The sequence below is a fragment of the Rutidosis leptorrhynchoides genome, chromosome 1 (genome assembly GCF_046630445.1).
Source record: "Rutidosis leptorrhynchoides isolate AG116_Rl617_1_P2 chromosome 1, CSIRO_AGI_Rlap_v1, whole genome shotgun sequence".
In the NCBI taxonomy this organism is placed as follows: domain Eukaryota; kingdom Viridiplantae; phylum Streptophyta; class Magnoliopsida; order Asterales; family Asteraceae; genus Rutidosis; species Rutidosis leptorrhynchoides.
The window spans coordinates 34,163,186-34,188,705 of record NC_092333.1 but is presented as its reverse complement, the minus strand read 5'-3'; the positions used below and the strand labels follow the sequence as shown (position 1 = coordinate 34,188,705).

The following is a 25,520-nucleotide window of genomic DNA, read 5'->3' as shown; positions in this document are numbered from 1 at the left end:
TCATTACATGGATCGTTGTCAGTAGTGAATCTTTTAGTGATTATGTCTTTATGTCCTTAGACTTGAGATGCACGCCCGTTTCGATGTGTGGAATATTGTACTTTAATATGGTTAAACGATGTCCTGAATAAGGCTGTAATAAAGGTCATTATTGGATATAATGTAAAGCTCGTGAGAGACCCGTGTATGCAAAATAGGATTTGTTCCTTCAAAATGTTTGGAGTTAGATACTTTTGAGATCCTCGATGAATGAATAAGATATTTGTGTGGCCACACCCAGATGTAATTAAGATGATACTTAATTAATTTGGTGATCTAATTCAGTTCAAAGACCGGGAAATAAAATTGTTAAACAATTGAAAATGACTAATGATCCATTACTCAAGTTTAACTAAAGTATCTGAAACAAATGGACGAATGACATTTAACACTTACTATATAAGCAGTTTCGAGAAACTACCCTCACGTGAATTTAGGGACAATGGTCTGTTGCTAGACGGTATCCATTGTTTGTATAGTTACTTGGTGTTGTACAATGCACAAGTGGGAGTCTGTAAGATTAATGCGCAAGGTACAACATATAACTATATGGCTAAATTCATTTGAGCCTTCGGGGTCACACATATATACACCTAGATGTCAACTTAAATATATATATGAGGTATATATATATATATATATCTTAAGTAAAGAAACCAATTAATTTATTAATTAATTAATAGTTAATTAATTACTATATTAATTAAATCATTTGATTATTATGATTTAAATATTTAAATGATTGTTTGCTAATACTCCGTATACTCATATGGCAAAGAAATTGCTTCATGGACAAGTTTATTATAAAAGGGAATGATTTCAACAAATATTGTTTTATGAGCTTTAATTGGAAAAAATATTAAATACGCGTTTTATTTTTAACCGACCCATTCGGTTGTAATATCCCTTATCTAATATAAATATGGCTATGATTCTTTTGCTTGGGAGAGATATACGAAAAACATAAATCACAAAAGTTCTTTTGGTTGGCATACAAAAGGAAGCTTCTGTTCCTTTTCAATTTTACGAAAGCAATACGATTCAATTTCATACGGAGTATTATTTATATTATTAATATAATCTGATTATATGAATAATTTACTTCGGTTTGGACTAGCATCCATTGGCGTTGTCTGAAAGTGTAGTGGACTATCCAAAGAGAAGGTCATACCCTTTGATCGTAGGTTTCTCTCCGTTCATCAGTTTCTTCAAGAAAGGTATACCGTTAACTCCACCTTGTAATTTTTATATTCTTGACAATTATTATTGGTGTAACTGGATCCATGGGATAAATTAATCGTGTGCATGTTTTAAATAAGTGATTATTTAATTTTGTAATTTTTGTTCATAAAATAATAAAAGGTTATTATTTTAATTATCCGCTGCGTTAATCTGAATTGTTAAAAGTACACACGATTTTCCTACAGTTGCTCTAGATGTAAGTCCTCGGATGCAACCATAGAAAGTACCAAATGAATAGTAGTCATCTTCACCACCGGTGAAAATATCTCTTGGTAGTCAACTCCTTTCTTTTGTTGAAAGCCTTTAACCACCAAACGAGCCTTGTACCTTTTCTTGCCATCCAACTCATTCTTGATTCGATACACCCATTTACTTTGCAACGCCCTTTTATCATGAGGTAACTTCACTAGTGACCAAGTTTTATTCTTCTTAAGTGACCCCATCTCTTCTTTCATGGCAAGCTCCCATTGTATGGATTCTTTTGTCTTTCTTGCCTCAAAGTAACTTTCGGGTTCACTATTCTCAGTATAGAGCAAGTAGTTTGCTGATGGAGAATACCTAGGATTAGGTTTGGGCACTCTATTCGAGCATCTTAGTGTAGGAGCAACCGAAATGGTTGGACCGGTTTCATTTGTGTCCTCCTCATCACTAGAACTCGCACTATGTTGGGAATCATCACCGCTTTCCGAACCATCCCCATCATTAGCATTTTCTGACGCCTCACCGTTTGTTGGTAATTCATTGTTTCCCGTACTCCCACTAGAACCTGTAAGATCATCAATAGAAAAATCGTCAAAAGTAACATGAGCCGGTTTAGGACTCCCCGTTTCCGGTTTGCCATAGACCGAATCTTCATCAAAAGTAACATCGCGAGAACGAATTACTTTTCTAGCCTCGTTATCCCAACAATGATAGCCCATTTCATACGACCCGTAGCTTACGAAAATACACTTCTTTGACTTAGCTTCAAGCTTGTCTCTATCCGCATCTTTGGTCTTCACATAAGCATTACGCCCAAAGATCCTAAGGTGATTATAACTCACCTTCTTACTTTGCCATTCTTCCTCGGAAATTCAGAAACCCAACGGTGTTGAGGGTCCCCTGTTTATCAAATAAGCCGCCGTATTAACCGCATCTGCCCAAAACATCTTAGGCAAACCGGCATGTAGTCTCATACTCTTAGCCATTTTATTTAACATACGATTCATACGTTCGGCGATCCCATTGTGTTGCGGTGTTTCAGGTAATGTTTTCAACATTCTAATACCGAGCTTTGCACAATGGTCTTTAAACTCAAGACTACCATATTCCCCTCCATTATCTGACTTCAAGCACTTGACTTTCAAATTAGTCTCATTTTCTACCATAGCTTTCCACTTCACAAAAGTATTAAATACATCGGATTTAGCTTTAAGAAAATAAACCCAAACCTTTCAAGTGGAGTCGTCAATGAAGGTGACATAATAGCGAGAACCTCCATGTGATTCTACATTGGTTGGACCAAACACATCCGTATGAACGAGCTCCAATTTCTCTAACTTAGGTGCGTTCCCTGATTTCCCAAAAGTCACCTTCTTTTGCTTCCCATATACACATGGTTCGTAAAACCCAAGTTCTACCTTTTTCAAATTCGGAATTCTCCCACTCGAAACAAGCATCTTCATACCCTTCTCACTCATATGCCCTAGTCTTCGGTGCCATAAAGTTGATTCGGACTCAACATTAACTGTAGCAACCACCGTGTCTTCATCAAACACTTCAACCATATAAAGAGTTCCCCTTTTATGTCCACGAGCCACGACACAACTACCCTTAACCACCTTCCATTGGCGGTTTTCAAAAGTAACCGCGTTACCTTCATCGTCTAATTGACCAACTGAAATAAGTTTCCTTTTTAATTTAGGAATGTACCTTACATTTTTCAAGGTCCAATTAGAGCCAAGAGTAGTCTTCAATACAACATCTCCAATGCCCTCTATATTGAGTTGTTTGTCGTCCGCTAATCTCACCTTGCCTTCATATGAACGAAAATTCTTCATCATGCTTTTGACATGAGTAGCATGAAACGAAGCTCCCGAATCCAAAATCCAAGACTCCATAGAATTTTCAACACTACATAAAAGTGCATCATCACTTTCTTCCTCAGTCAAGTTCACACCTTTCGCCGGACCATTTTTACAATTCCTTTGAAAGTGTCCTTTTTGATTGCAACCCCAACAAACAGCTTCACTTCTATCTTTCGATGGATACCTCTTCTTAGACTTCTTTCTACCCTTCTTCTCACCGCGATCAAATTTCCTACCACGGTTGTCGGTACTTAACAAAGAACCGGATGTTGATTCCCCCGAGTTTCTCCTACGAGTATCTTCACCAAGAATCAAATCCCTTATTGCTTCAAACGCTAGCTTAGTAGTTCCCGTAGAGCTACTAACCGCAGTAACCGTACCCGACCAACTTTTCGGTAATGATGAAAGCAAGATTAGTGCTTTTAGTTCATCATCAAACTTAATTTCTACCGATTCAAGCCTTGAAACGATATTATTAAATTCATTGATATGATCCGTTGCACTCGTACCTTCCTTCATCTTTGTATTGAACAATTGACGCATGAGAAATACCTTATTAGAAGCGGTAGGTTTCTCATACATGTTAGAGAGTGCTTTCAAGCAAGCAAACGTCGTCTTCTCATTCACAACGTTGTATGCAACGTTCTTAGCAAGTGAAAGACGAATCGCACCCAAAGCTTGACGGTCCAAAAGCGTCCAATCGGCATCGCTCATGCTTTCGGGCTTGGTCTCTAACAGAGGTTGATGTAGCTTCTTTTGATACAAGTAATCTTCAATTTGCATCTTCCAAAAGCCAAAGTCTCTCCCATCGAATCGGTCAATTCTAAACTTTCCGTCTTCCGCCATCGTACCCAAAGTCGAAACCTTGAGCTCTGATACCAGTTGTAAGGATATTAGGACCCAAAACAACGCAAGTGATTCAACAAGATCACTCACCGATAGTAATTCTACACGATTACTAACCCACTTAATGAACGAAAGATTATAAATGCAAGAAATGTAAATCGACACAAGAGATAACATGGTTATATGCAATCGTTGTGATTGCTTTAGTCCACGGACCAACTAGAGAATGTATTTACTGAATATTTGTGGTGTGTTTACAATGAGTTACAAGAGGGTCTATTTATAGAATGCTTTAAGGAGTAAGCTAAAAACAATTCCTTGAAACTTCATGTGAGTTTCCTGACAGCTTCGTGGAAGCTACATGTGAATTTTCTCACAACTTCGTGGAAGCTACATGTGAGTTTCCTAACAACTTCGTGGAAGCTTCGTGTGAGTTTCCTGGAATCTTCCCTCTAATTGTTTAAAGTTCTCCATATCTCCAACAGTTATGACTACAAGCTTACGTCAATTGAGCTGCTATTTTTAATCTGATCTTTGTATAAGAAGCATTAAGATGCTCATCCTCAAATCATGCACAAAAAAGACACTTATTGATGCTCATAATATTAGTTTTCAATATGTAGATCACTTTGATTGTTGAATTGTTATCTGAATATTATTAAATTTGATATGGTGAATTTGTGGTACATAGCACATGTTTTGCCTCCGGGTCAATATGGCTTGCTTAGGCGCGAAGGAGAGTAAAGAATTATTGTTGTGCGATTCGGTTACTATAAAGATCATTAAGCGTACAACTAAACATATCATCGAGTTTGTGGCTTCTGAGGTACTCTGTATAAGAGATCATGTTAAGTATGCTACTCGAAGTGAAACTTTATGGTAGTGTTTTTTTCTATTTGTCTATAATTACAACTAACCTTCACCGCACGGGCTCAAACTTAGTTGATAAAATTTTCAGGCGAAGAATGTAGATGTGTAATTGATTTATAATTCTATTGTCATGTAACAGATTAACAATATGAACATCTTAATTGATTTATTATTGAATTGTTGTACAACAGTATGCAAACATGTAATACGGTTTCAGGAACTAAATCTTGAAGAAGCTGCACCTGCAGCTGCTCCTTAGATTTAGTGTTGACTCAAAGGTATGTCAACTACAAGCACATTCTTCACTAGCAAATAGAACATGTATTTGTTTACACACATATCATATAATTTAAAAATTGAGTTCGGTGAATAGATATTCCATAACAGTGGAAATGGGCGGGTCGGGTAACATGTTTCACTAAAACGGAAAATGTTTGGTATGGGTGGGATTGACTGAAAACACTAATTCACTCAACCTTCTAATTTCAAAACTTATTTTGATTTAATTGGTGTATTGACAATGTTTGTTTTTATATTGCTAATTACCTCATTTCAAAAGAAACTCATACAAAAGGTTTTATACACAGAGGTGACACATTTCAACTCTAATGAAATTATACCTGGCAAACGGGTCCGGTTGGGTCGGTTTGGATAACGGGTCAAAACGGTTTTGGGTTGAAATGGGTCATGGGTCAAATGGGTAAAAATTTTAAACGTGTCCAAACGGGTCAGGTTGGGTCGGGTGGGTAACAGGTCGAAACGGGTAACGGGTCAAATGGGGCCAAACAAGTCATATACTTTTACATTTGATTTTTTGTATTTATTATATTGTTCTAGTATTATTAATATTTATTTTTATATAAGAAAATATTAATAATAATTGATATAACCATTAGCGCTTTTAGAAATTATTGACGGATGATCTTGTTATACTTTACCCATTTAATCCATTCACAAGACTCATTAGACCCGTTCTCTATTTTTTGAACTTAGGATTTGATACCCATTTGACCCGTTCTTTTATATTTTGTATAAGACTTAATAGGTTGAAGAAAAATTCATTGGACATTTTTGAAAGTTTTGGTTTACATTGTCAAGCCTAATTTTTTTTCAAGACCCAATGGCCATAGAGGTTAAACATGCATGACTCCGGGCAGCTTGCAAAGAAGGTTGTCACCTCGAGATTAGTCTGCTGGCAAAACGACTCAAATTCTCGGGCCCGAAAGGGAACCAAAAACTAATAATACATGGATCAATGAGTTAATTTGTAATTAATTAATCAACCACAACCAGTTTGCTGTACTCCTCACCGGAAATGACACTCTCGAGTACAATTTCAGGGTTGATAACACCTCCATTTTTCATGAACACTGATAACGCCAAAATTATACATGTTTATTGTCGTTATTTCGATCCAATGTTGTTCCATTTGTACGTAATTGTTATACGTATGTATTGTAATTCATGTACATTTGTAAAAAGTCCATTGTGAATGAATAAATGAAGACCAACAGCGAAAACAGAGTTAAAACGAAGATCGAATGCGTTAAAAAGCCTGAAACCACTGAAACAGGTCCAAATGCGGCGCATCTCTCTTAGATGCGGCGCATCTTTACACCAAATAACTCCCGACAGTTTCAGATGCGGAGCATGAAGACTTCTGGGCCAAAATAGCAACAGATGCGGCGCATCTGAGATGGATGCGGCGCATCCAAGCCAGATGCGGCGCATCTGTCCCAGATGCGGCGCATCTGACCCCTTACCGACAGTCCTGAGTGCAGAATCGAGCTGGAATCTACTAAACGTAAAGAGATGCGGCGCATCCCAAAGAGATGCGGTGCATCTGGTCACTTTCTGGCCAAAATACCTAACTTTTGAGGCTATTTAATGAAGCAAATGGTTACTTACTTGAGAGACCTTCACTACTACGTTCTCCCCCAGTTTTAAGACGATTTTCAAGGTCCAAGGAAGGCTGCAAGTTAATCTCCACTCTTTCAACATCAATATTAAGCTAGGATCATTTATCGCAATTGGTACTATTGTTCTATATCTTTTTAACATGAATTCAACTTGTATTTACTGTTTCATTAGTTCTACTATGATTATGTTAGGCTAAAAGCCTTGTGTGTTTGCTTCAATGTAAGATTTATGGCTTGGGATTGTTCTATACTTTGATGTTATGCTAGTTATACATATGTTTGATTGATTTAATTATCTAGTTCAACCGTAATAACCATTGTTATGCATGTTTAGATCATTACTTCAATTATATAGATTGCAACCTATTAATGTGAGTTAACTAGGAAAACAATCTATACTTCAATACATCTAGTAATCTAGACGATTAGATACGTACACTTAAGTGATTTTGTTATGTGTTTAATTCGGTAATTGAATAAGTTCCAAAGCAACATAGTTATGAAATTACCTCAAGTGATTGTTGTAATTAAGGTTTCACGTGAGTTTAACCAGGTTGAATCTTGTTAGTTAATCAATCTAAATCACCATGTTCTTTCAAGAAATCCATTGTTGTAACTATCTTTATATTCTAGTTCAAATTTACGAGTTATGACTTGATTTATGTGAATTTATCAAAGGCTATAATTTGTACTTCAACACCTAGTGATCTAGACACCTATATGTGAATATAGGATGATAATTGGATGATTTTTAGGTTTTACAATCATGTAGCTTACTTAGAGTGATCTTAGTAAACTAGGTTTTATGTGAATTTAACCAAGAAAGAATCCTGTTGATTAAACATAGTTCTTAAGTTTATAGATATTGTGAAATTGATATAAACTACTCTATTGTAACTATCGCATAACGGTTTTAATTATAAAAGAACAATCCCTGTCATTTATCAAGCAAAGAAGTAAACACCGCATTCTCATTCTTGTTAATTATTATTTTTATTTACTGTTTCGTTAAACAAAAACACAACTTTAAATATAAACCCCCTTTTTAGAATAATTAATTGTGGTAAAATCATTTAAACAAACTTCTCCCTGTGGATCGAACTGGTCAATTTACTTGCTAGTTACTACATGATCGGGTTTTAGTTGCCTGTATTATGTGTTAATTATTAAGCATATTGTCTACATTTTAAAGGTTACGTCTTGACACATCAAACACCTTCATCAAGTTCTTTGAGAATCCGCTAACAAGCGCTACCCCATTCTCCTTCCCTAAAACCGGAGTTGCTCGTGAATCCCTCAGATTCCAAAACACCATATCCGGCACCTCGTACCCTTTCTCTTCAAACTTTCTCTTTATCACTTTATAATCCGTCTCCCATGGTTTCTTCGAAGCTTGGTCAAATTCCATATCGCTAAACACAAACACTCTCTTTATCATATCCTTTTTCCTCAATCTACCCTTACTTTGTAAAGACCCCGACCAAATCCATATGGACGGTTACATAACATTTGGTTACATCGCGAGGTACTTGACCTCTAAATGGTACATTTTACAAACATTGCATTCGTTTTTAAAAGACAAACTTTCATCTACATCGAAAGTTGACAAGCATGCATACCATTTCATAATATTCATACTATAAATGACTAAATAATAATCTTGATGAACTCAACGACTCGAATGCAACGTCTTTTGAAATATATCATGAATGACTCCAAGTAATATCTCTAATATGAGCAAATGCATAGCGGAAGATTTCTTTCGTACCTGAGAATAAACATGCTTTAAGTGTCAACCAAAAGGTTGGTGAGTTCATTAGTTTAACATAAATAATCATTTCATAATTTTAATAGACCACAAGATTTCATATTTTCATTTCTCATAAGCATACGTCCCATGCATAGAGGCAAAAATACCATTCATATGGATTGAACACCTGATAACCGACATTCACAATATGCATATAAGAATATCCCCATCATTCCGGGATCCTCCTTCGGACATGATATAAATTTCGAAGTACTAAAGCATCCGGTACTTTGGATGGGACTAGTTGGGCCCGATAGATCTATCTTTAGAGTTCGCGTCAATTAGGGTGTCTGTTCCCTAATTCTTAGATTACCAGACTTAATAAAAAGGGGCATATTCGGTTTAATAATCCAGCCATAGAATGTAGTTTCATTTACTCGTGTCTATTTCGTAAAACAGTTATAAAAGCAGCGCATGTATTCTCAGTCCCAAAAATATATATTGCAAAAGCATTTAAAAAGGGAGCAAATGAAACTCACGCATATAAATATTGTAAAACAGTTAATAAAGCATTTGCATGTATTCTCAGCCCAAAAATGTAATGAGTAAAAAGGGAGCAAATGAACTCACGCATATAAATATTGTAAAACAGTTAATAAAGCATTTGCATGTATTCTCAGCCCAAAAATGTAATGAGTAAAAAGGGAGCAAATGAACTCACCATAATGTATTTTGTAGTAAAAATACATAGAACGACATTGAACAAGTATAGAGTTGACCTCGGATTCACGAACCTATTATTCAATCATGTATATTAATACATGTAATGGTAATCGAACAAATATATATATTATTAGTGATTTTATTTCTTATTTTATATCATATGTTTTATTAATAACTTAATTAGATATATTTAATATATGATTAAATGTAGTATTAATATAATTATAGTATATGTAATAAAATATATTTGTTATAGTATAAAAATAATAATAATGGTTATAATAAAAATGATACTTTTCATTTTAGTAAAAAGATAAGTTTAATAGAAATTGACAAATTTTAATTTTAGTCTTAATAATAATACAACTAATTTTAATGATAAGAGTTATTATAATTATGATTATGACACTCATAATAAGAATGATATTATTACTAATAGTAATGTTAATACTTATGATAATAATAATAAAAAATAAAAATGGTAATAATAATAATAAAAATAATATTTATATTATTATAGTAATAATAATAATAATAATGATAATAAAAATGATATAAAAATACTTCATTTAAATTATATCTTACTTATCATCTGTATTCATAATCTTTAATTCATAATTTTAACAACGTTTCTAACTAATACCTAATACTTAGAATTTGTATTTGTAATCATAACATTAACAATATATTTAACAATTAATAATAATAATAATAATAATAATAATAATAATAATAATAATAATAATAATGATAATAATAATAATAATAATAATAATAATAATAATAATAATAATAATAATAATAATAATAATAATAATAATAATAATAATAATAATAATAATAATAAAGTAAAAGTGTATACCCTCTCCAAGCTTTTTCTAAAAAGAAATGCCCCATACAAGACTCGAACCCTCGACCTCTAGCTTAAGCACCACGCACCCAAACCAACTAGGCTATCTTGTTTTTATAGTTTTATTCCTGGATTAACTCTTTTTAATCCGAATAATCCTGTTTCCATTTTCTTGTATCATCTTCAACATAATCTTGTATCATTCTTCAAGTATCAAACCCTCATCATCATTTTTTTCGAATCAATATTCATCTTTATCACAACTGAATCATAATCATCATAACACCATACCCCACGGTTTCTTCCATCACCGTGAATCATCATCCTTAATTTAATCAAAACCTAAGCATCATCGTTCCACACATGTGTACCCATTTCATCATCATCTAGCTACTTCTTTAACTCGTCATCATCATACCCGTTTATTACCAATTCATCATATATCAATACTATCTATAATCCCAGCCCAATTAAATCATGTCCTAACAAAGCAACCCATTAACAACTACATAATAAAGGTCCATATATAACTCGATCCAACCTAGAAGGTATAAGCTCATGTAATCAGTCTAAAACACTTTTTAATTTGGTTTACATGTGTTCGATGGGAAAAAGCAAGGAACCAAAAAGAAAGAGGGGAAACTATCTAGTTGTCATCTTCTTCTACTTTAAACAATGCGAATCATATTGTCTGCCACTTCACAATCCATCGATTAATCAATCAACAAGTGGTTGAATATAGTAATATATCAAATGAAATAAATACTCAAGTGGGTGGAATTCCTTGTTTGCAAATGTCTGCCAAAGGTACAACAAAATATAATATACCAAGTGATTCAAATCATCTTGATCCCATATCATCATCATACCCGTATTATTGCCATTAAATAAACACCGTCGTTATTAGTTTAGTGACTGGAAAAGAGAAAAGAAAGAGAAAAAAAAACATATGATAACGGGTTGGGGGTGGTGATCCTTGTGTGATATTTCTGGACCGAAACAGAAATATAAAGGAGTAGATAGCAATAGCAGTCTACCACAAAGATACAAGTGAGCTTTGATGAAGTTGGTGATCGTAAGATGCAGTATTAAGCTGCTGTAATGATGGTCCTAAATCAGTAACAGGAGGCAGGAGCTGTGGGAGATCACGGTGGTATGTGGTTTAAGGTGGATGGTAGGGTTGAAGGTGGTGATGTGGGTTTTAAGAAGATGGTGAATTGTTTTGATGATTACCGGAGATGATTAAGGTAGTGTGACCGGTCGTGGTGGTGGTGGTTGTATATGCATGATTGTGGTTTGTGAAGGTTCGAACAAGCTTAACCAAAATAAGATAACAGCAGCACTTGTGGTGGTGTTGTTCATCGACATCTAAACATAAAGACAGAAGTATGTATAGCGGCAATGATATTGCAAGTCTTGTGGTTAATGGGTGATGTTTGTACGTGTGTCAGTATCTCTATATGTAAAGGTATATGGATATTATTTTAGATAGGAGATAGATAGTTGTGAAAGTGATTTAAAAATAGAAAGCAAAATAACTAGACCAATCATTCAATCAAATGCACTAATTTAAATATATTATTGAAAGTTATTTTGTAGCAAGAACAGGTCAACAGATTTCAATCAAGGAGAAAAATAAAAAGGCAGAAAGGGACTTGAAACTGATTTTGTTTGATTGTTGAATCAGTCCTTGTTATGTGAATCTGATTGGAGACAGAATCCAAAAGTTTAAACAGTTTCGATTGTTACATGTAACAAACTCGTACTATCTTGATTTTTATATCATATATAACAAATATTAACAACTAGTAGATATATTAATTACATTAATAATAATAAATAATAATAATTCTTAATGAAAATGGAAATAATAATATTTAATAATATTACTAATATTAATCACATAACTAAATTTATAACCTTATTACTAGTTATAATATTAATGATAACAACAAATCAAATGTAACAATTTCAGTATTAGAATCTTAATAATATTGATATTAATATTAATATTAATAATATTAATGAATGTAAAAATATTCATATAATAATTATAATTAGACTTGTAATTACATTTAATATATTTATATTACAATTTATATCATATATTATATGAATACATCTATTGAATATTGAATATTTATGTATTTTATAAATATTTCAATACAATAGCTATTAATAGAAGTCTTTTATATCTATACTTATATAGATTCATAATCACTTAATTATTCTGTTCATTAGTTTACAATTTTAATTTAAATTGATTAAGTTGTATTTTATTATTTCAAATTATTATATATATATACTTTTGTTTATATTTATATATACATATACAGATATATATATATATATATATATATATATATATATATATATATATATATATATATATATATATATATATATATATATATATATATATATATATATATATATATATATATATAAACACACACATATACCTATATATATGAGCACACGTATTTATATATCTATATATATTTGTTTGTAACTAATTGTTCGTGAATCGTCGAGACTGGTCAAAGTTCAAATGTATACATGAACACAGTTCAAAGTTTTTGAGATTTCAATATTACAGACTTTGCTTATCATACCGAATTCATATGAAGATTAAGCTTAAATTTGGTCGGAAATTCCCGGATCATCACAGTACCTACCCGTTAAAGAAATTTCGTCCCGAAATTTGAGTGAGGTCGTCATGGCTAACAATAAATATGTTTTCCTGACGAATATGAGCTGATAAATAGAGTTTTATCATTATTGAATAATACAGATAAAATAATTCGATTATTCGAAGAGCACGAATGTGGTTATCACAAAAGAGTGAAATGAATAAATGAAGTTTCGTTTTAACTTTTGACGTTGTCTTGATTGAATTCCGGAATTCAAGGGATATAAAGAAAATCTTCGAAATCTAAAAGATTTGATTCTTCGACGAATAAAGAAATCAAGATCTCTATAAATAAATACGGTGATCTGCCTTGATTACTCTGTCTGATATTTCCATTATAAATTTACCTTTTCCGTTCCATTAGTTTCCACCACTTCTATACCTTCTTTCTCAGTTCATATAACCAAAAGATTATAATAATGCTTAATCCGGTTCTAATCCTTGTTCTTATTCTGACTATCGCAATGATCGTTCTTCTTTTCCAACTCCCACCAGAAGAATCTATTTATTTCTACTATGCTCTAGGGATTATTGTGGTCATAATCGTCCCGTGTCTTTATATTGCTATACGCACTGATATCCACAGTTTGTAATTTCGGTGTTGTGGTTGGGTTTTATATTTTCCCTTATATATCGGAGCTTCATGCTCTTGTTTTCTCTTCCCGACTTTAAATCAAGCGAATAATGGTCCAGAATTCGTAAGTATGGATTTTTTTTGAATGAACAACATGTTCTAAACAAGAAAGAACGTATTAGCACGATTTGATTTTGTCAAATTACCAGAATCACTATGAATAGAACTATCAAGAATATATTTTCTTGATATGTTCAGAAGTTAAGCAGAATGAAAGAGTTATGTAACATGGCACATGATGACGTTAAAATCTGTGAATCATCATGTTCCATTTAGAAACTCAGCATGACTTACTGTAATATAATCACGTTGATCAAGTGTCATTATATTATACTAATTCATGCATCAGTTCCCAACATTACTTCAATAACATTCATATTTTAAGCTTGAAAGTTTACAGAATATAGAAACTAACAGTTTCTATATGATGTAACACTGATATCAGGAATAGATTAATGATTTCAGATAAGAATAGTTATGAAAATATCTTCCGAAATATGGAGGATATTTATAATGAAAGATACGATGATATCTTGGAATTTCTAATATCGATGGATGATGAAGAAGATTTATCCGTAAGGGTTTAAATTCGAAAGCAAGGTATTCGCTAAAGATTTCATCAGAAACAGAATCATTTGGATTCTTTGAAGTCAAACTTATTCTTTGTTATTTATCCACGGCTTCCTTCATAGTTTCGCATAATCCGCTTTTCGGTATTAAATTTTCTATTGAATGTTTTCGATATAATGATACACAGGAAGCACGAAGAGATATATAATTTCGGACGAGAATATTTATGAAAAGATCCTCAGAAATATCGAAGGTATTGATGATGATATTTTGAAATTTCTAGGTTCGATGGTTGATGAAGAAAGATTTTTCGCAAGATTTTAACATGACCTCGGAGCAGGATATTCTCTAAAGATTTCATCGGATCCAGAATTATCTGGATCCTTTGAATATAGGGTTTGGTCCTTGTATTTGTCCTTGGTCTCCTTCGTGGTTAGCTCAATCCGTTTTTCAGTTCCAACTTTTCTGAGCTTTTCCAACATTCTATTCTTTATCATCAAACTTCTGATGATTAGGGTCGTTTACAGTTTTTTTGTTGCTTCATTCAACTTTTCAAAATTCAAAGTATTGGTTTGCAGACTGGGTGCTTTTCAGAATTTCAGAATGGAAGATCATTATTCTAAGAAATAAATGTTATACATATAACTGTTGATGTAGATATGCTGTGAGTTTTCAAAGTTCTGCTTGCCGATTCTTCTACATTTACTGCTACCACATCTGAATCATTGGTTATCGATCTGAGGTGATTTCAAGAGAATTTTGTTTTTAGATGATTAAACGCTGACGGTAATATGGTGGAATATAAAAGGTTCCCTGGTAACAATAAAAGAGCATACATATAAATCAAGGTGATAATAAGGTTGTTTCGAACGAAAAATCGAAGTTGATTTGCTGGAGCTGTGACAAAATTTGCTACTTTGAAAGGAATTACCAAGTTATTTTGGGTAATAATAACACTAAATGAATTAGCACAACTATGTGTTAAACGTTTACTCAGTTTTCGAGAGTTTTTCAGATGCATAACTAAATGCATCAATCTTTTCTCCCGTAGATGAAGTGCGGTTGATTCATCCTATCGATTGAGGTGTTTTCAAGAATCATGAAAGGTTTAAACGCAGGTTGTAATTGTGATGATACGAATGGGGTTTAGAATGAAATCAAGTGGCAAACTTGAAGAATTATTTAGTTTCATATGTTATAATCAATAATTTAATTCATTTTAATTGTCCAGTGTTGGTAGTCCACAGTTGATAGTCCACAGTAACAGTCCAGTAATTCATAAATAGTTTAATATATAATATTTGAATTAATTAATACGTATCATGACCCGTATACGTCTCAGACTCGATCACAACTCAAACTATATATATATATATATATATATATATATATATATATATATATATATATATATATATATATATATATATATATATATATATATATATATATATATAGATGAGTCGATATGATATGTCAAAACATTGTATACGTGTCTCGATATTTAAAATGCGTAAATAACAGAATGACGATAAATAAAGTGCGTAAAATAAATAACAGAAATTAAATGACGATAAATAAAATTGCGAGAATGTAAATTGCGATAATTAAATTGTGATAAATAAAATGTAACCAGTTAGCTAGGAACAGTTAGCTAGGATCTTGTTAGCGTGGTTTCTTAACAAAATTTCATATTGTTAATTAGTCTGTTTCTAATCACTTTTTATTGTGTCCATTATTTCTTCAATATGCCACTTGTTGGATTTTGATAGGTCACAATTCAAATTTAAAATTGAATGAAAATGGTTATTCTGCGGAGACGGATACGGATACCGGTGGATGTAAGTAGGATAGTGAATGACTGTTGAATCAGATTCGAAGAATGTACAGTGTAACTTATTAATGCGAAATCTAAATATTCCTCGGGTATTACCTACCCGTTAAAATATTTTCACAATTAACACTTTGTACGAAAGAATTTTTAATTACAATCTTTATGAAAAACATATATACATATACATTTTCTTCAGATGTAATCATGGATTCATTGAGTTAATATGATATTATACTCATTTAGTTTTCGGTTGGAACTAGAATAAAAAATCTCTAAAACTTTAGAGATTACATATTCGCCATGTCAAACGAAGATAAATGAGGTAGAACGATACGTAGAACGAAGATCATACTCGAAGTACAGATAGTGATATTGAAGCATGGATTGTTGATGGTACTGGTGCTGTTACTGATGGTGCTGGTGGTGCCGGTGATGTTGCTGAAGCTGGTACATTTTGCACCATATTCTCCAAATTGATTTTTTTTCGATCGCGAATTTCATTGACTTATTACTCCAGGATGATTGTCAGTTGGAACGAGCGGATGAATAAGGTTCAGAATTGTGGATAGAATATAATCTTGTCGAGTTACCCTGGAAATGAGACTGAAAATGGTGTCTCGAACAGGTTCGCCAGTAAACGCTTAAAGTTCATTGTCAAGAGGTGAATTCGGTTGGTGGAAAGTATCGTCTTCTTCTCGTCTCCATTGATTAAGTCGACTACGAACTCATCAGATGAATTGGGGATGGATGATTGGTTGATTCATTCTGGTGACGCTGCTTTCGGAGTTTAGGTGAAAATCCATATCAGAATAGCTGTCGAAATCCGAGGAATTCGAAATGGTTGAGGGATTCATCTCGTACGATCAGATGAAGGATTTTCGATAAGAAATAGATTATAGGATGTAGATTAGAATCCTGCAATACATAATTTACATATGCATATAATACTAAAATCCCATAAGTTATGGAGGAATCTACGGAAGCTGACAGGCAAAGTCTACAGTAACGGATATGCTAAGATATGAATTAGCATATACGCTAAGATACGAATTTTGTCTATACACTATTCATGCAATCATTGCAATAAGATGTGTCTAGACTAGGAATGATAAGCAGATAATTTCTTAAGGATGATAAGCAGATGATTTCCGACTAAAAATGATAAGTAAAACTTTTGACATGCAGACACGGTCGAAGTCCAGACTCACTAATGCATCCTATCGACTTATCAGTTAGGCACACTAATGTAAGACCTGGTTCGCTAAGACCAACGCTCTGATACCAACTGTAAAGACCCCGACCAAATCCATATGGACGGTTACATAACATTTGGTTACATCGCGAGGTACTTGACCTCTAAATGGTACATTTTACAAACATTGCATTCGTTTTTAAAAGACAAACTTTCATCTACATCGAAAGTTGACAAGCATGCATACCATTTCATAATATTCATACTATAAATGACTAAATAATAATCTTGATGAACTCAACGACTCGAATGCAACGTCTTTTGAAATATATCATGAATGACTCCAAGTAATATCTATAATATGAGCAAATGCATAGCGGAAGATTTCTTTCGTACCTGAGAATAAACATGTTTTAAGTGTCAACCAAAAGGTTGGTGAGTTCATTAGTTTAACATAAATAATCATTTCATAATTTTAATAGACCACAAGATTTCATATTTTCATTTCTCATAAGCATACGTCCCATGCATAGAGACAAAAATACCATTCATATGGATTGAACACCTAGTAACCGACATTCACAATATGCATATAAGAATATCCCCATCATTCCGGGATCCTCCTTCGGACATGATATAAATTTCGAAGTACTAAAGCATCCGGTACTTTGGATGGGGCTAGTTGGGCCCGATAGATCTATCTTTAGAGTTCGCGTCAATTAGGGTGTCTGTTCCCTAATTCTTAGATTACCAGACTTAATAAAAAGGGGCATATTCGGTTTAATAATCCAGCCATAGAATGTAGTTTCATTTACTCGTGTCTATTTCGTAAAACAGTTATAAAAGCAGCGCATGTATTCTCAGTCCCAAAAATATATATTGCAAAAGCATTTAAAAAGGGAGCAAATGAAACTCACGCATATAAATATTGTAAAACAGTTAATAAAGCATTTGCATGTATTCTCAGCCCAAAAATGTAATGAGTAAAAAGGGAGCAAATGAACTCACGCATATAAATATTGTAAAACAGTTAATAAAGCATTTGCATGTATTCTCAGTCCAAAAATGTAATGAGTAAAAAGGGAGCAAATGAACTCACCATAATGTATTTTGTAGTAAAAATACATAGAACGACATTGAACAAGTATAGAGTTGACCTCGGATTCACGAACCTATTATTCAATCATGTATATTAATACATGTAATGGTAATCGAACAAATATATATATTATTAGTGATTTTATTTCTTATTTTATATCATATGTTTTATTAATAACTTAATTAGATATATTTAATATATGATTAAATGTAGTATTAATATAATTATAGTATATGTAATAAAATATATTTGTTATAGTATAAAAATAATAATAATGGTTATAATAAAAATGATACTTTTCATTTTAGTAAAAAGATAAGTTTAATAGAAATTGACAAATTTTAATTTTAGTCTTAATAATAATACAACTAATTTTAATGATAAGAGTTATTATAATTATGATACTCATAATAAGAATGATATTATTACTAATAGTAATGTTAATACTTATGATAATAATAATAAAAAATAAAAATGGTAATAATAATAATAAAAATAATATTTATATTATTATAGTAATAATAATAATAATAATGATAATAAAAATGATATAAAAATACTTCATTTAAATTATATCTTACTTATCATCTGTATTCATAATCTTTAATTCATAATTTTAACAACGTTTCTAACTAATACCTAATACTTAGAATTTGTATTTGTAATCATAACATTAACAATATATTTAACAATTAATAATAATAATAATAATAATAATAATAATAATAATAATAATAATAATAATAATGATAATAATAATAATAATAATAAAGTAAAAGTGTATACCCTCTCCAAGCTTTTTCTAAAAAGAAATGCCCCATACAAGACTCGAACCCTCGACCTCTAGCTTAAGCACCACGCACCCAAACCAACTAGGCTATCTTGTTTTTATAGTTTTATTCCTGGATTAACTCTTTTTAATCCGAATAATCCTGTTTCCATTTTCTTGTATCATCTTCAACATAATCTTGTATCATTCTTCAAGTATCAAACCCTCATCATCATTTTTTTCGAATCAATATTCATCTTTATCACAACTGAATCATAATCATCATAACACCATACCCCACGGTTTCTTCCATCACCGTGAATCATCATCCTTAATTTAATCAAAACCTAAGCATCATCGTTCCACACATGTGTACCCATTTCATCATCATCTAGCTACTTCTTTAACTCATCATCATCATACCCGTTTATTACCAATTCATCATATATCAATACTATCTATAATCCCAGCCCAATTAAATCATGTCCTAACAAAGCAACCCGTTAACAACTACATAATAAAGGTCCATATATAACTCGGTCCAACCTAGAAGGTATAAGCTCATGTAATCAGTCTAAAACACTTTTTAATTTGGTTTACATGTGTTCGATGGGAAAAAGTAAGGAACCAAAAAGAAAGAGGGGAAACTATCTAGTTGTCATCTTCTTCTACTTTAAACAATGCGAATCATATTGTCTGCCACTTCACAATCCATCGATTAATCAATCAACAAGTGGTTGAATATAGTAATATATCAAATGAAATAAATACTCAAGTGGGTGGAATTCCTTGTTTGCAAACGTCTACCAAAGGTACAACAAAATATAATATACCAAGTGATTCAAATCATCTTGATCCCATATCATCATCATACCCGTATTATTGCCATTAAATAAACACCATCGTTATTAGTTTAGTGACTGGAAAAGAGAAAAGAAAGAGAAAAAAAAATATGATAACGGGTTGGGGGTGGTGATCCTTGTGTGATATTTCTGGACCGAAACAGAAATATAAAGGAGTAGATAGCAATAGCAGTCTACCACAAAGATACAAGTGAGCTTTGATGAAGTTGGTGATCGTAAGATGTAGTATTAAGCTACTGTAATGATGGTCCTAAATCAGTAACAGGAGGCAGGAGCTGTGGGAGATCACGGTGGTATGTGGTTTAAGGTGGATGATAGGGTTGAAGGTGGTGATGTGGGTTTTAAGAAGATGGTGAATTGTTTTGATGATTACTGGAGATGATTAAGGTAGTGTGACCGGTCGTGGTGGTGGCGGTTGTATATGCATGATTGTGGTTTGTGAAGGTTCGAACAAGCTTAACCAAAATAAGATAACAGCAGCACTTGTGGTGGTGTTGTTTATCGACATCTAAACATAAAGACAAAAGTATGTATAGCGGCAATGATATTGCAAGTCTTGTGGTTAATGGGTGATGTTTGTACGTGTGTCAGTATCTCTATATGTAAAGGTATATGGATATTATTTTAGATAGGAGATAGATAGTTGTGAAAGTGATTTAAAAATAGAAAGCAAAATAACTAGACCAATCATTCAATCAAATGCACTAATTTAAATATATTACTGAAAGTTATTTTGTAGCAAGAACAGGTCGACAGATTTCAATCAAGGAGAAAAATAAAAAGGCAGAAAGGGACTTGAAACTGATTTTGTTTGATTGTTGAATCAGTCCTTGTTATGTGAATCTGATTGGAGACAGAATCCAAAAGTTTAAACAGTTTCGATTGTTACATGTAACAAACTCATACTATCTTGATTTTTATATCATATATAACAAATATTAACAACTAGTAGATATATTAATTACATTAATAATAATAATAAATAATAATAATTCTTAATGAAAATGGAAATAATAATATTTAATAATATTACTAATATTAATCACATAACTAAATTTATAACCTTATTACTAGTTATAATATTAATGATAACAACAAATCAAATGTAACAATTTCAGTATTAGAATCTTAATAATATTGATATTAATATTAATATTAATAATATTAATGAATGTAAAAATATTCATATAATAATTATAATTAGACTTGTAATTACATTTAATATATTTATATTACAATTTATATCATATATTATATGAATACATCTATTGAATATTGAATATTTATGTATTTTATAAATATTTCAATACAATAGCTATTAATAGAAGTCTTTTATATCTATACTTATATAGATTCATAATCACTTAATTATTCTGTTCATTAGTTTACAATTTTAATTTAAATTGATTAAGTTGTATTTTATTATTTCAAATTATTATATATATACTTTTGTTTATATATATATATATATATATATATATATATATATATATATATATATATATATATATATATACACCTATATATATGAGCACACTTATTTATGTATCTATATATATTTGTTTGTAACTAATTGTTCGTGAATCGTCGGGACTGGTCAAAGTTCAAATGTATACATGAACACAGTTCAAAGTTTTTGAGATTTCAATATTACAGACTTTGCTTATCTTACCGAATTCATATGAAGATTAAGCTTAAATTTGGTCGGAAATTCCCGGGTCATCACATACTTGCCACTTCAAGTATCAAATCAAACACCTTTTGGAAATTAGTGTTCATACCCCACTCCATCTTTCTCATAAATTGAGTCTTCGATTTCAAATTCTTTCCTTTCACCATCTGCAACGTCGGGTTTTGACTAAACGTAATTACTTTCCCTTTCCATGGCTCTTTGCTTAATTCAGAAACAAGAATGCCAAGAGCCCCACACACATCCATTGGTTGCCCAATCATGCTACCCGAAACATCACAAATCGCCAAGCAGTTGTTAAACTTCCCAATTTTTGCCATATCATCCACCATTCTTTTCCATTGAAGCTCTGCAACCAGACCCCCATCATATCCCCGTAAACGCGATATGATCTCGTGTGGAAGTAATGCACCGGATGCAATTGTCGCCTTACCCGACTTCGCATTTTCTAAATACTCTTGAAATCTTGTTTCATCATGCTTTAAAAACTTATCTTTGTAGAGTGTCATGGCCACCGAAGCAACTCTATTGTACGGGATCAGTCCCCATTCGTTCTTTCCAATGTAAACCTCTGGTAACTCTAACGCTTTCCTAAGAGGCACCAATATTTCTTTTCTCAACCGATCACGAACACGGTACGTGTAATGCCCTTCTTCTACACCATCGTATTCTGCATATTCTCCCCTAGGGAAGACTTTCTTTGCAATGCTTTCACATAGCAAAGTTGACCGGTCAAATGACTGATTCAAAGATGGACACCATTTTGCAGCAAGACTAATCTTTCTTACCTTTCCTTCTTCCAAAAACTTAATATCAGACCGCAAACACTCAGCGAAATGATCCGAAACACGATCGTACAAGAATCTGTAGTCCGGGTCCCGCTTATATCGATCAACAGCTTTTTTAGCCATTGTATATTTCTTCTCGTGTCTAATCTTGTTTGCAAATTCCTTCACGGCCTCCATTCGTTTCTTCTCGGCCGATATCCTCTCCTCTCTTGGCACAATCTTCCTTTCCTTTTGTTTCATCTTAACAACAGCAGCCTTTTGAGCTTTCGATTGGCGACCACGTTGTTGTCTAAAGAATCTAAATGATGTTTTTTTAGGGCGTTGTTCGTTTTCTTTTTTCCTTGCATCAGATCCTTTAAGAAGTCTATATAATAATTCAGGCAAGTCCTTGAAGTACCCAAATGCAGCCATGGAAGCCACATTACAAGCTAGTGTTTTAGGGTGATTTCTGTGTAGCCATAAAGCGGATGTATAGAACCCTTCTTTATCCATTTTACCCGTACCTCGTACTCCACGAAGGTTGCAGATTAATTTTAATGTTATTAAAGGGTCATGGTCCCAGGACTCCACCAGACGCCGAGTAAGAGTTTCGGGTGGAGTATCGGGGACCACATGGTAGAAGAAATCGAGACAAGGGTTGCCACTAGATAGATATGTTGATGACATGTTTTCAGTGTAACCCATGGGTGGTGGATTTGGGGAGGTGGTGGTATTGGAATTGGAGTTATAGTTTGAGACCACCATGGGTTCAATCAACCTGTTTAAGAGTACCTGCAAATAGGAAGGTCGTTTTGGGTCGAATCCGTGATAGAGCTCTGGCGGTCCCAGGAGGAATGAGGTGGTTGTGGCTGCTGCCATTTGGTGGGTTAGTATAAGGTTTGTAATGTGAGAATACGTTTGTATTCTGTATAAAGTTTATAATGTGGTGTATATTTATAGTCGAGAGTGGTTACGTACTTGGGCACCAAGTAATTCTTAGAGAACAAGTTAATTTGTATTCAACTATGATTCTATGAAGATATGATCAAATATGAATCTCATTGCCAATTTAATAGATCGTCTAAAATATTTAGTACATTAAAACCCGCCCCGAAATAAACCCGTTTATCAACCCATTATACTTTTTAAAGTTTCTAAAATAATATTTTTATTTAAAATTATATTTTTAGGCCTTTCAAAAAAAAAACAAAAATTTTTTTTTTTTATATTTTTAGACATTGAAAGTGGATTTTAAGATGTAAAAAAAAAAAAACCTTTGAAAAATAATTATGTCCATCTACTTTGAAAATTTCACTATCTCCCTCATATACAATTTTCTTATCAGAAGTGTTTTTTTTATTGATATTCCACTCGATCAAAACATATAATTAATGTAGATTGAAGTACATTTGTAAATTTTACAATATCTTAATTAAATATATTATTATATATAGATTCAATTAAAAAACACAAAAAGACAAAAAAATTAAACTATTCATTTGAAACTTTTTCGCAATTTTGTCACATTTCCCCCGGTTTAGATTCAATTAGAAAACACAAAAAGACAAAAAAAAAATAAAACTATTCATTTGAAATTTTTTCGCAATTTTGTCACCTTTTCCCCCCGGATTTTACATTATGTTAAATTTCACCCCCTTTTGACTAACTTTTTAACTTTGACAAACCTTCTAATTTAAAAGATGCATATTAAACAAACTATAAATTTATCAAAGTGAATACGTAGATCAGTTGGTAAGGAGTTTTGTTGAAATCTAAAGGGGCGCAGGTTCGAACCTTGAAGTTGCGTGTTTTTTTTTTTTTTTTTTTTTTCAGGCTACCGATTTTGGGCCCAGCGAAGCGGGCCGACCCGAATACTTATTATGTACAAATGCATATAACACCTAATCAAGAAATCGGAACGGATTAGTCTACCAGTACAGTTATGCATTTAATGATGAAGGATATATAGTTTTTTTTCTTCAAGTTGTTAGTATGCTTTTCAAGCTATAATTTTAATCAGTTCCAGAAGATGTTTTCGATATTTTTATTTTACTTAATCACGTAACGTCCAATACAACAAACTGTAGCAATTCTTTCTTACAAGCTTCTTTTTTTATATTTTCAGAATTATCATCTATAGGAAGAGAATCTTGGAATGGCCCCGTTTAGTGAGCCTGAGGTTCAGTTAATGCGGAAGCTCTGTATGTTATTTGACCCACACATTTGGGTTTTAGATTCGGGTGTCTCTTATCATGCTACCCCATACATAAACGAGATGGTGAATTTCAAGAGTTATTCCGATAAAGTCCGAGTTGCGGATGGAAAGACACTTGATATTGCGGGTGTGGGTGACCTAGTTGTTAGACACTTGAATTATGCATGGATCTTGAGGAATGTGAGATTCATCCCAAAGCTCAAAAGTAGGTTGATCTCGGTTGGGCAATTGGATGATGAAAGGTGTCATGTTCTATTTGGAGATCAAAGATGGATGGTATTTAAAGGAAGTCTTGTGGTTGCTCGTGGGTACAAGAGGGGAACCATGTATATGGTTGAAGAGTTTCTAGGTGATTTTGTGGGTGTTAAAAGTCCTAGCGTGCTAATGCTTTCCGGTATTGTTGAGAGGTCTTATTTGAGTGGGAGCTTAAAGGAAGTTGAAGCTAGTGGAAATTCGGGTCGAGTTGGGTACACTAGAGCTTTCGTCACTTCGGGTAGATCTTTTCCAATGGCAACTTTGTTGCAATCGGCCGAGGAAGATGAACAAGAGATTTTCTTGAGAGTCACTGTTAAAGATACATCCGTACAGTGGGAGTTGGCTCGGGATGGAAAATCGGGTTTGTCAAAAGACGTGTGCACGTATATGATCGGTGTTCTAATGGTGAAAGCTAAGACGGTTACGTGGAAGATCAAGGGTGTGATTGCGTTCTCACACGGCTACCTTGATGGGGTTATTCACATGTTTGTTCCACCGGCGGGTTTGTTCTTTATTGGAAAGATAAACCAGGTGGATGAAGTTTTGTATGGATGGATCGCTTGGGCGATGGGGTTAATTGGGTCGAGTCTCACTGAAACGGCCTGTTATCTCCAAAACTAAGGAGGTAGATGCCA

The 25,520-nt window shown here is 32.8% G+C and overlaps 1 protein-coding gene across 1 annotated transcript; it reads right to left on the bottom strand.

Moving 5' to 3' along the window:
* Positions 1-6,338: 6,338 nt before the first annotated feature.
* Positions 6,339-23,120, bottom strand: LOC139858775 (uncharacterized). Its single transcript, XM_071847611.1, has 4 exons — positions 21,685-23,120; positions 8,199-8,445; position 7,420; positions 6,339-6,433 (listed from the first exon to the last, which is right to left on the bottom strand). The coding sequence occupies exons 1-4, from the start codon at positions 23,118-23,120 to the stop codon at positions 6,339-6,341; spliced, it is 1,779 nt and encodes a 592-aa protein (XP_071703712.1).
* Between the last annotated feature and the right edge of the window lie 2,400 nt (positions 23,121-25,520).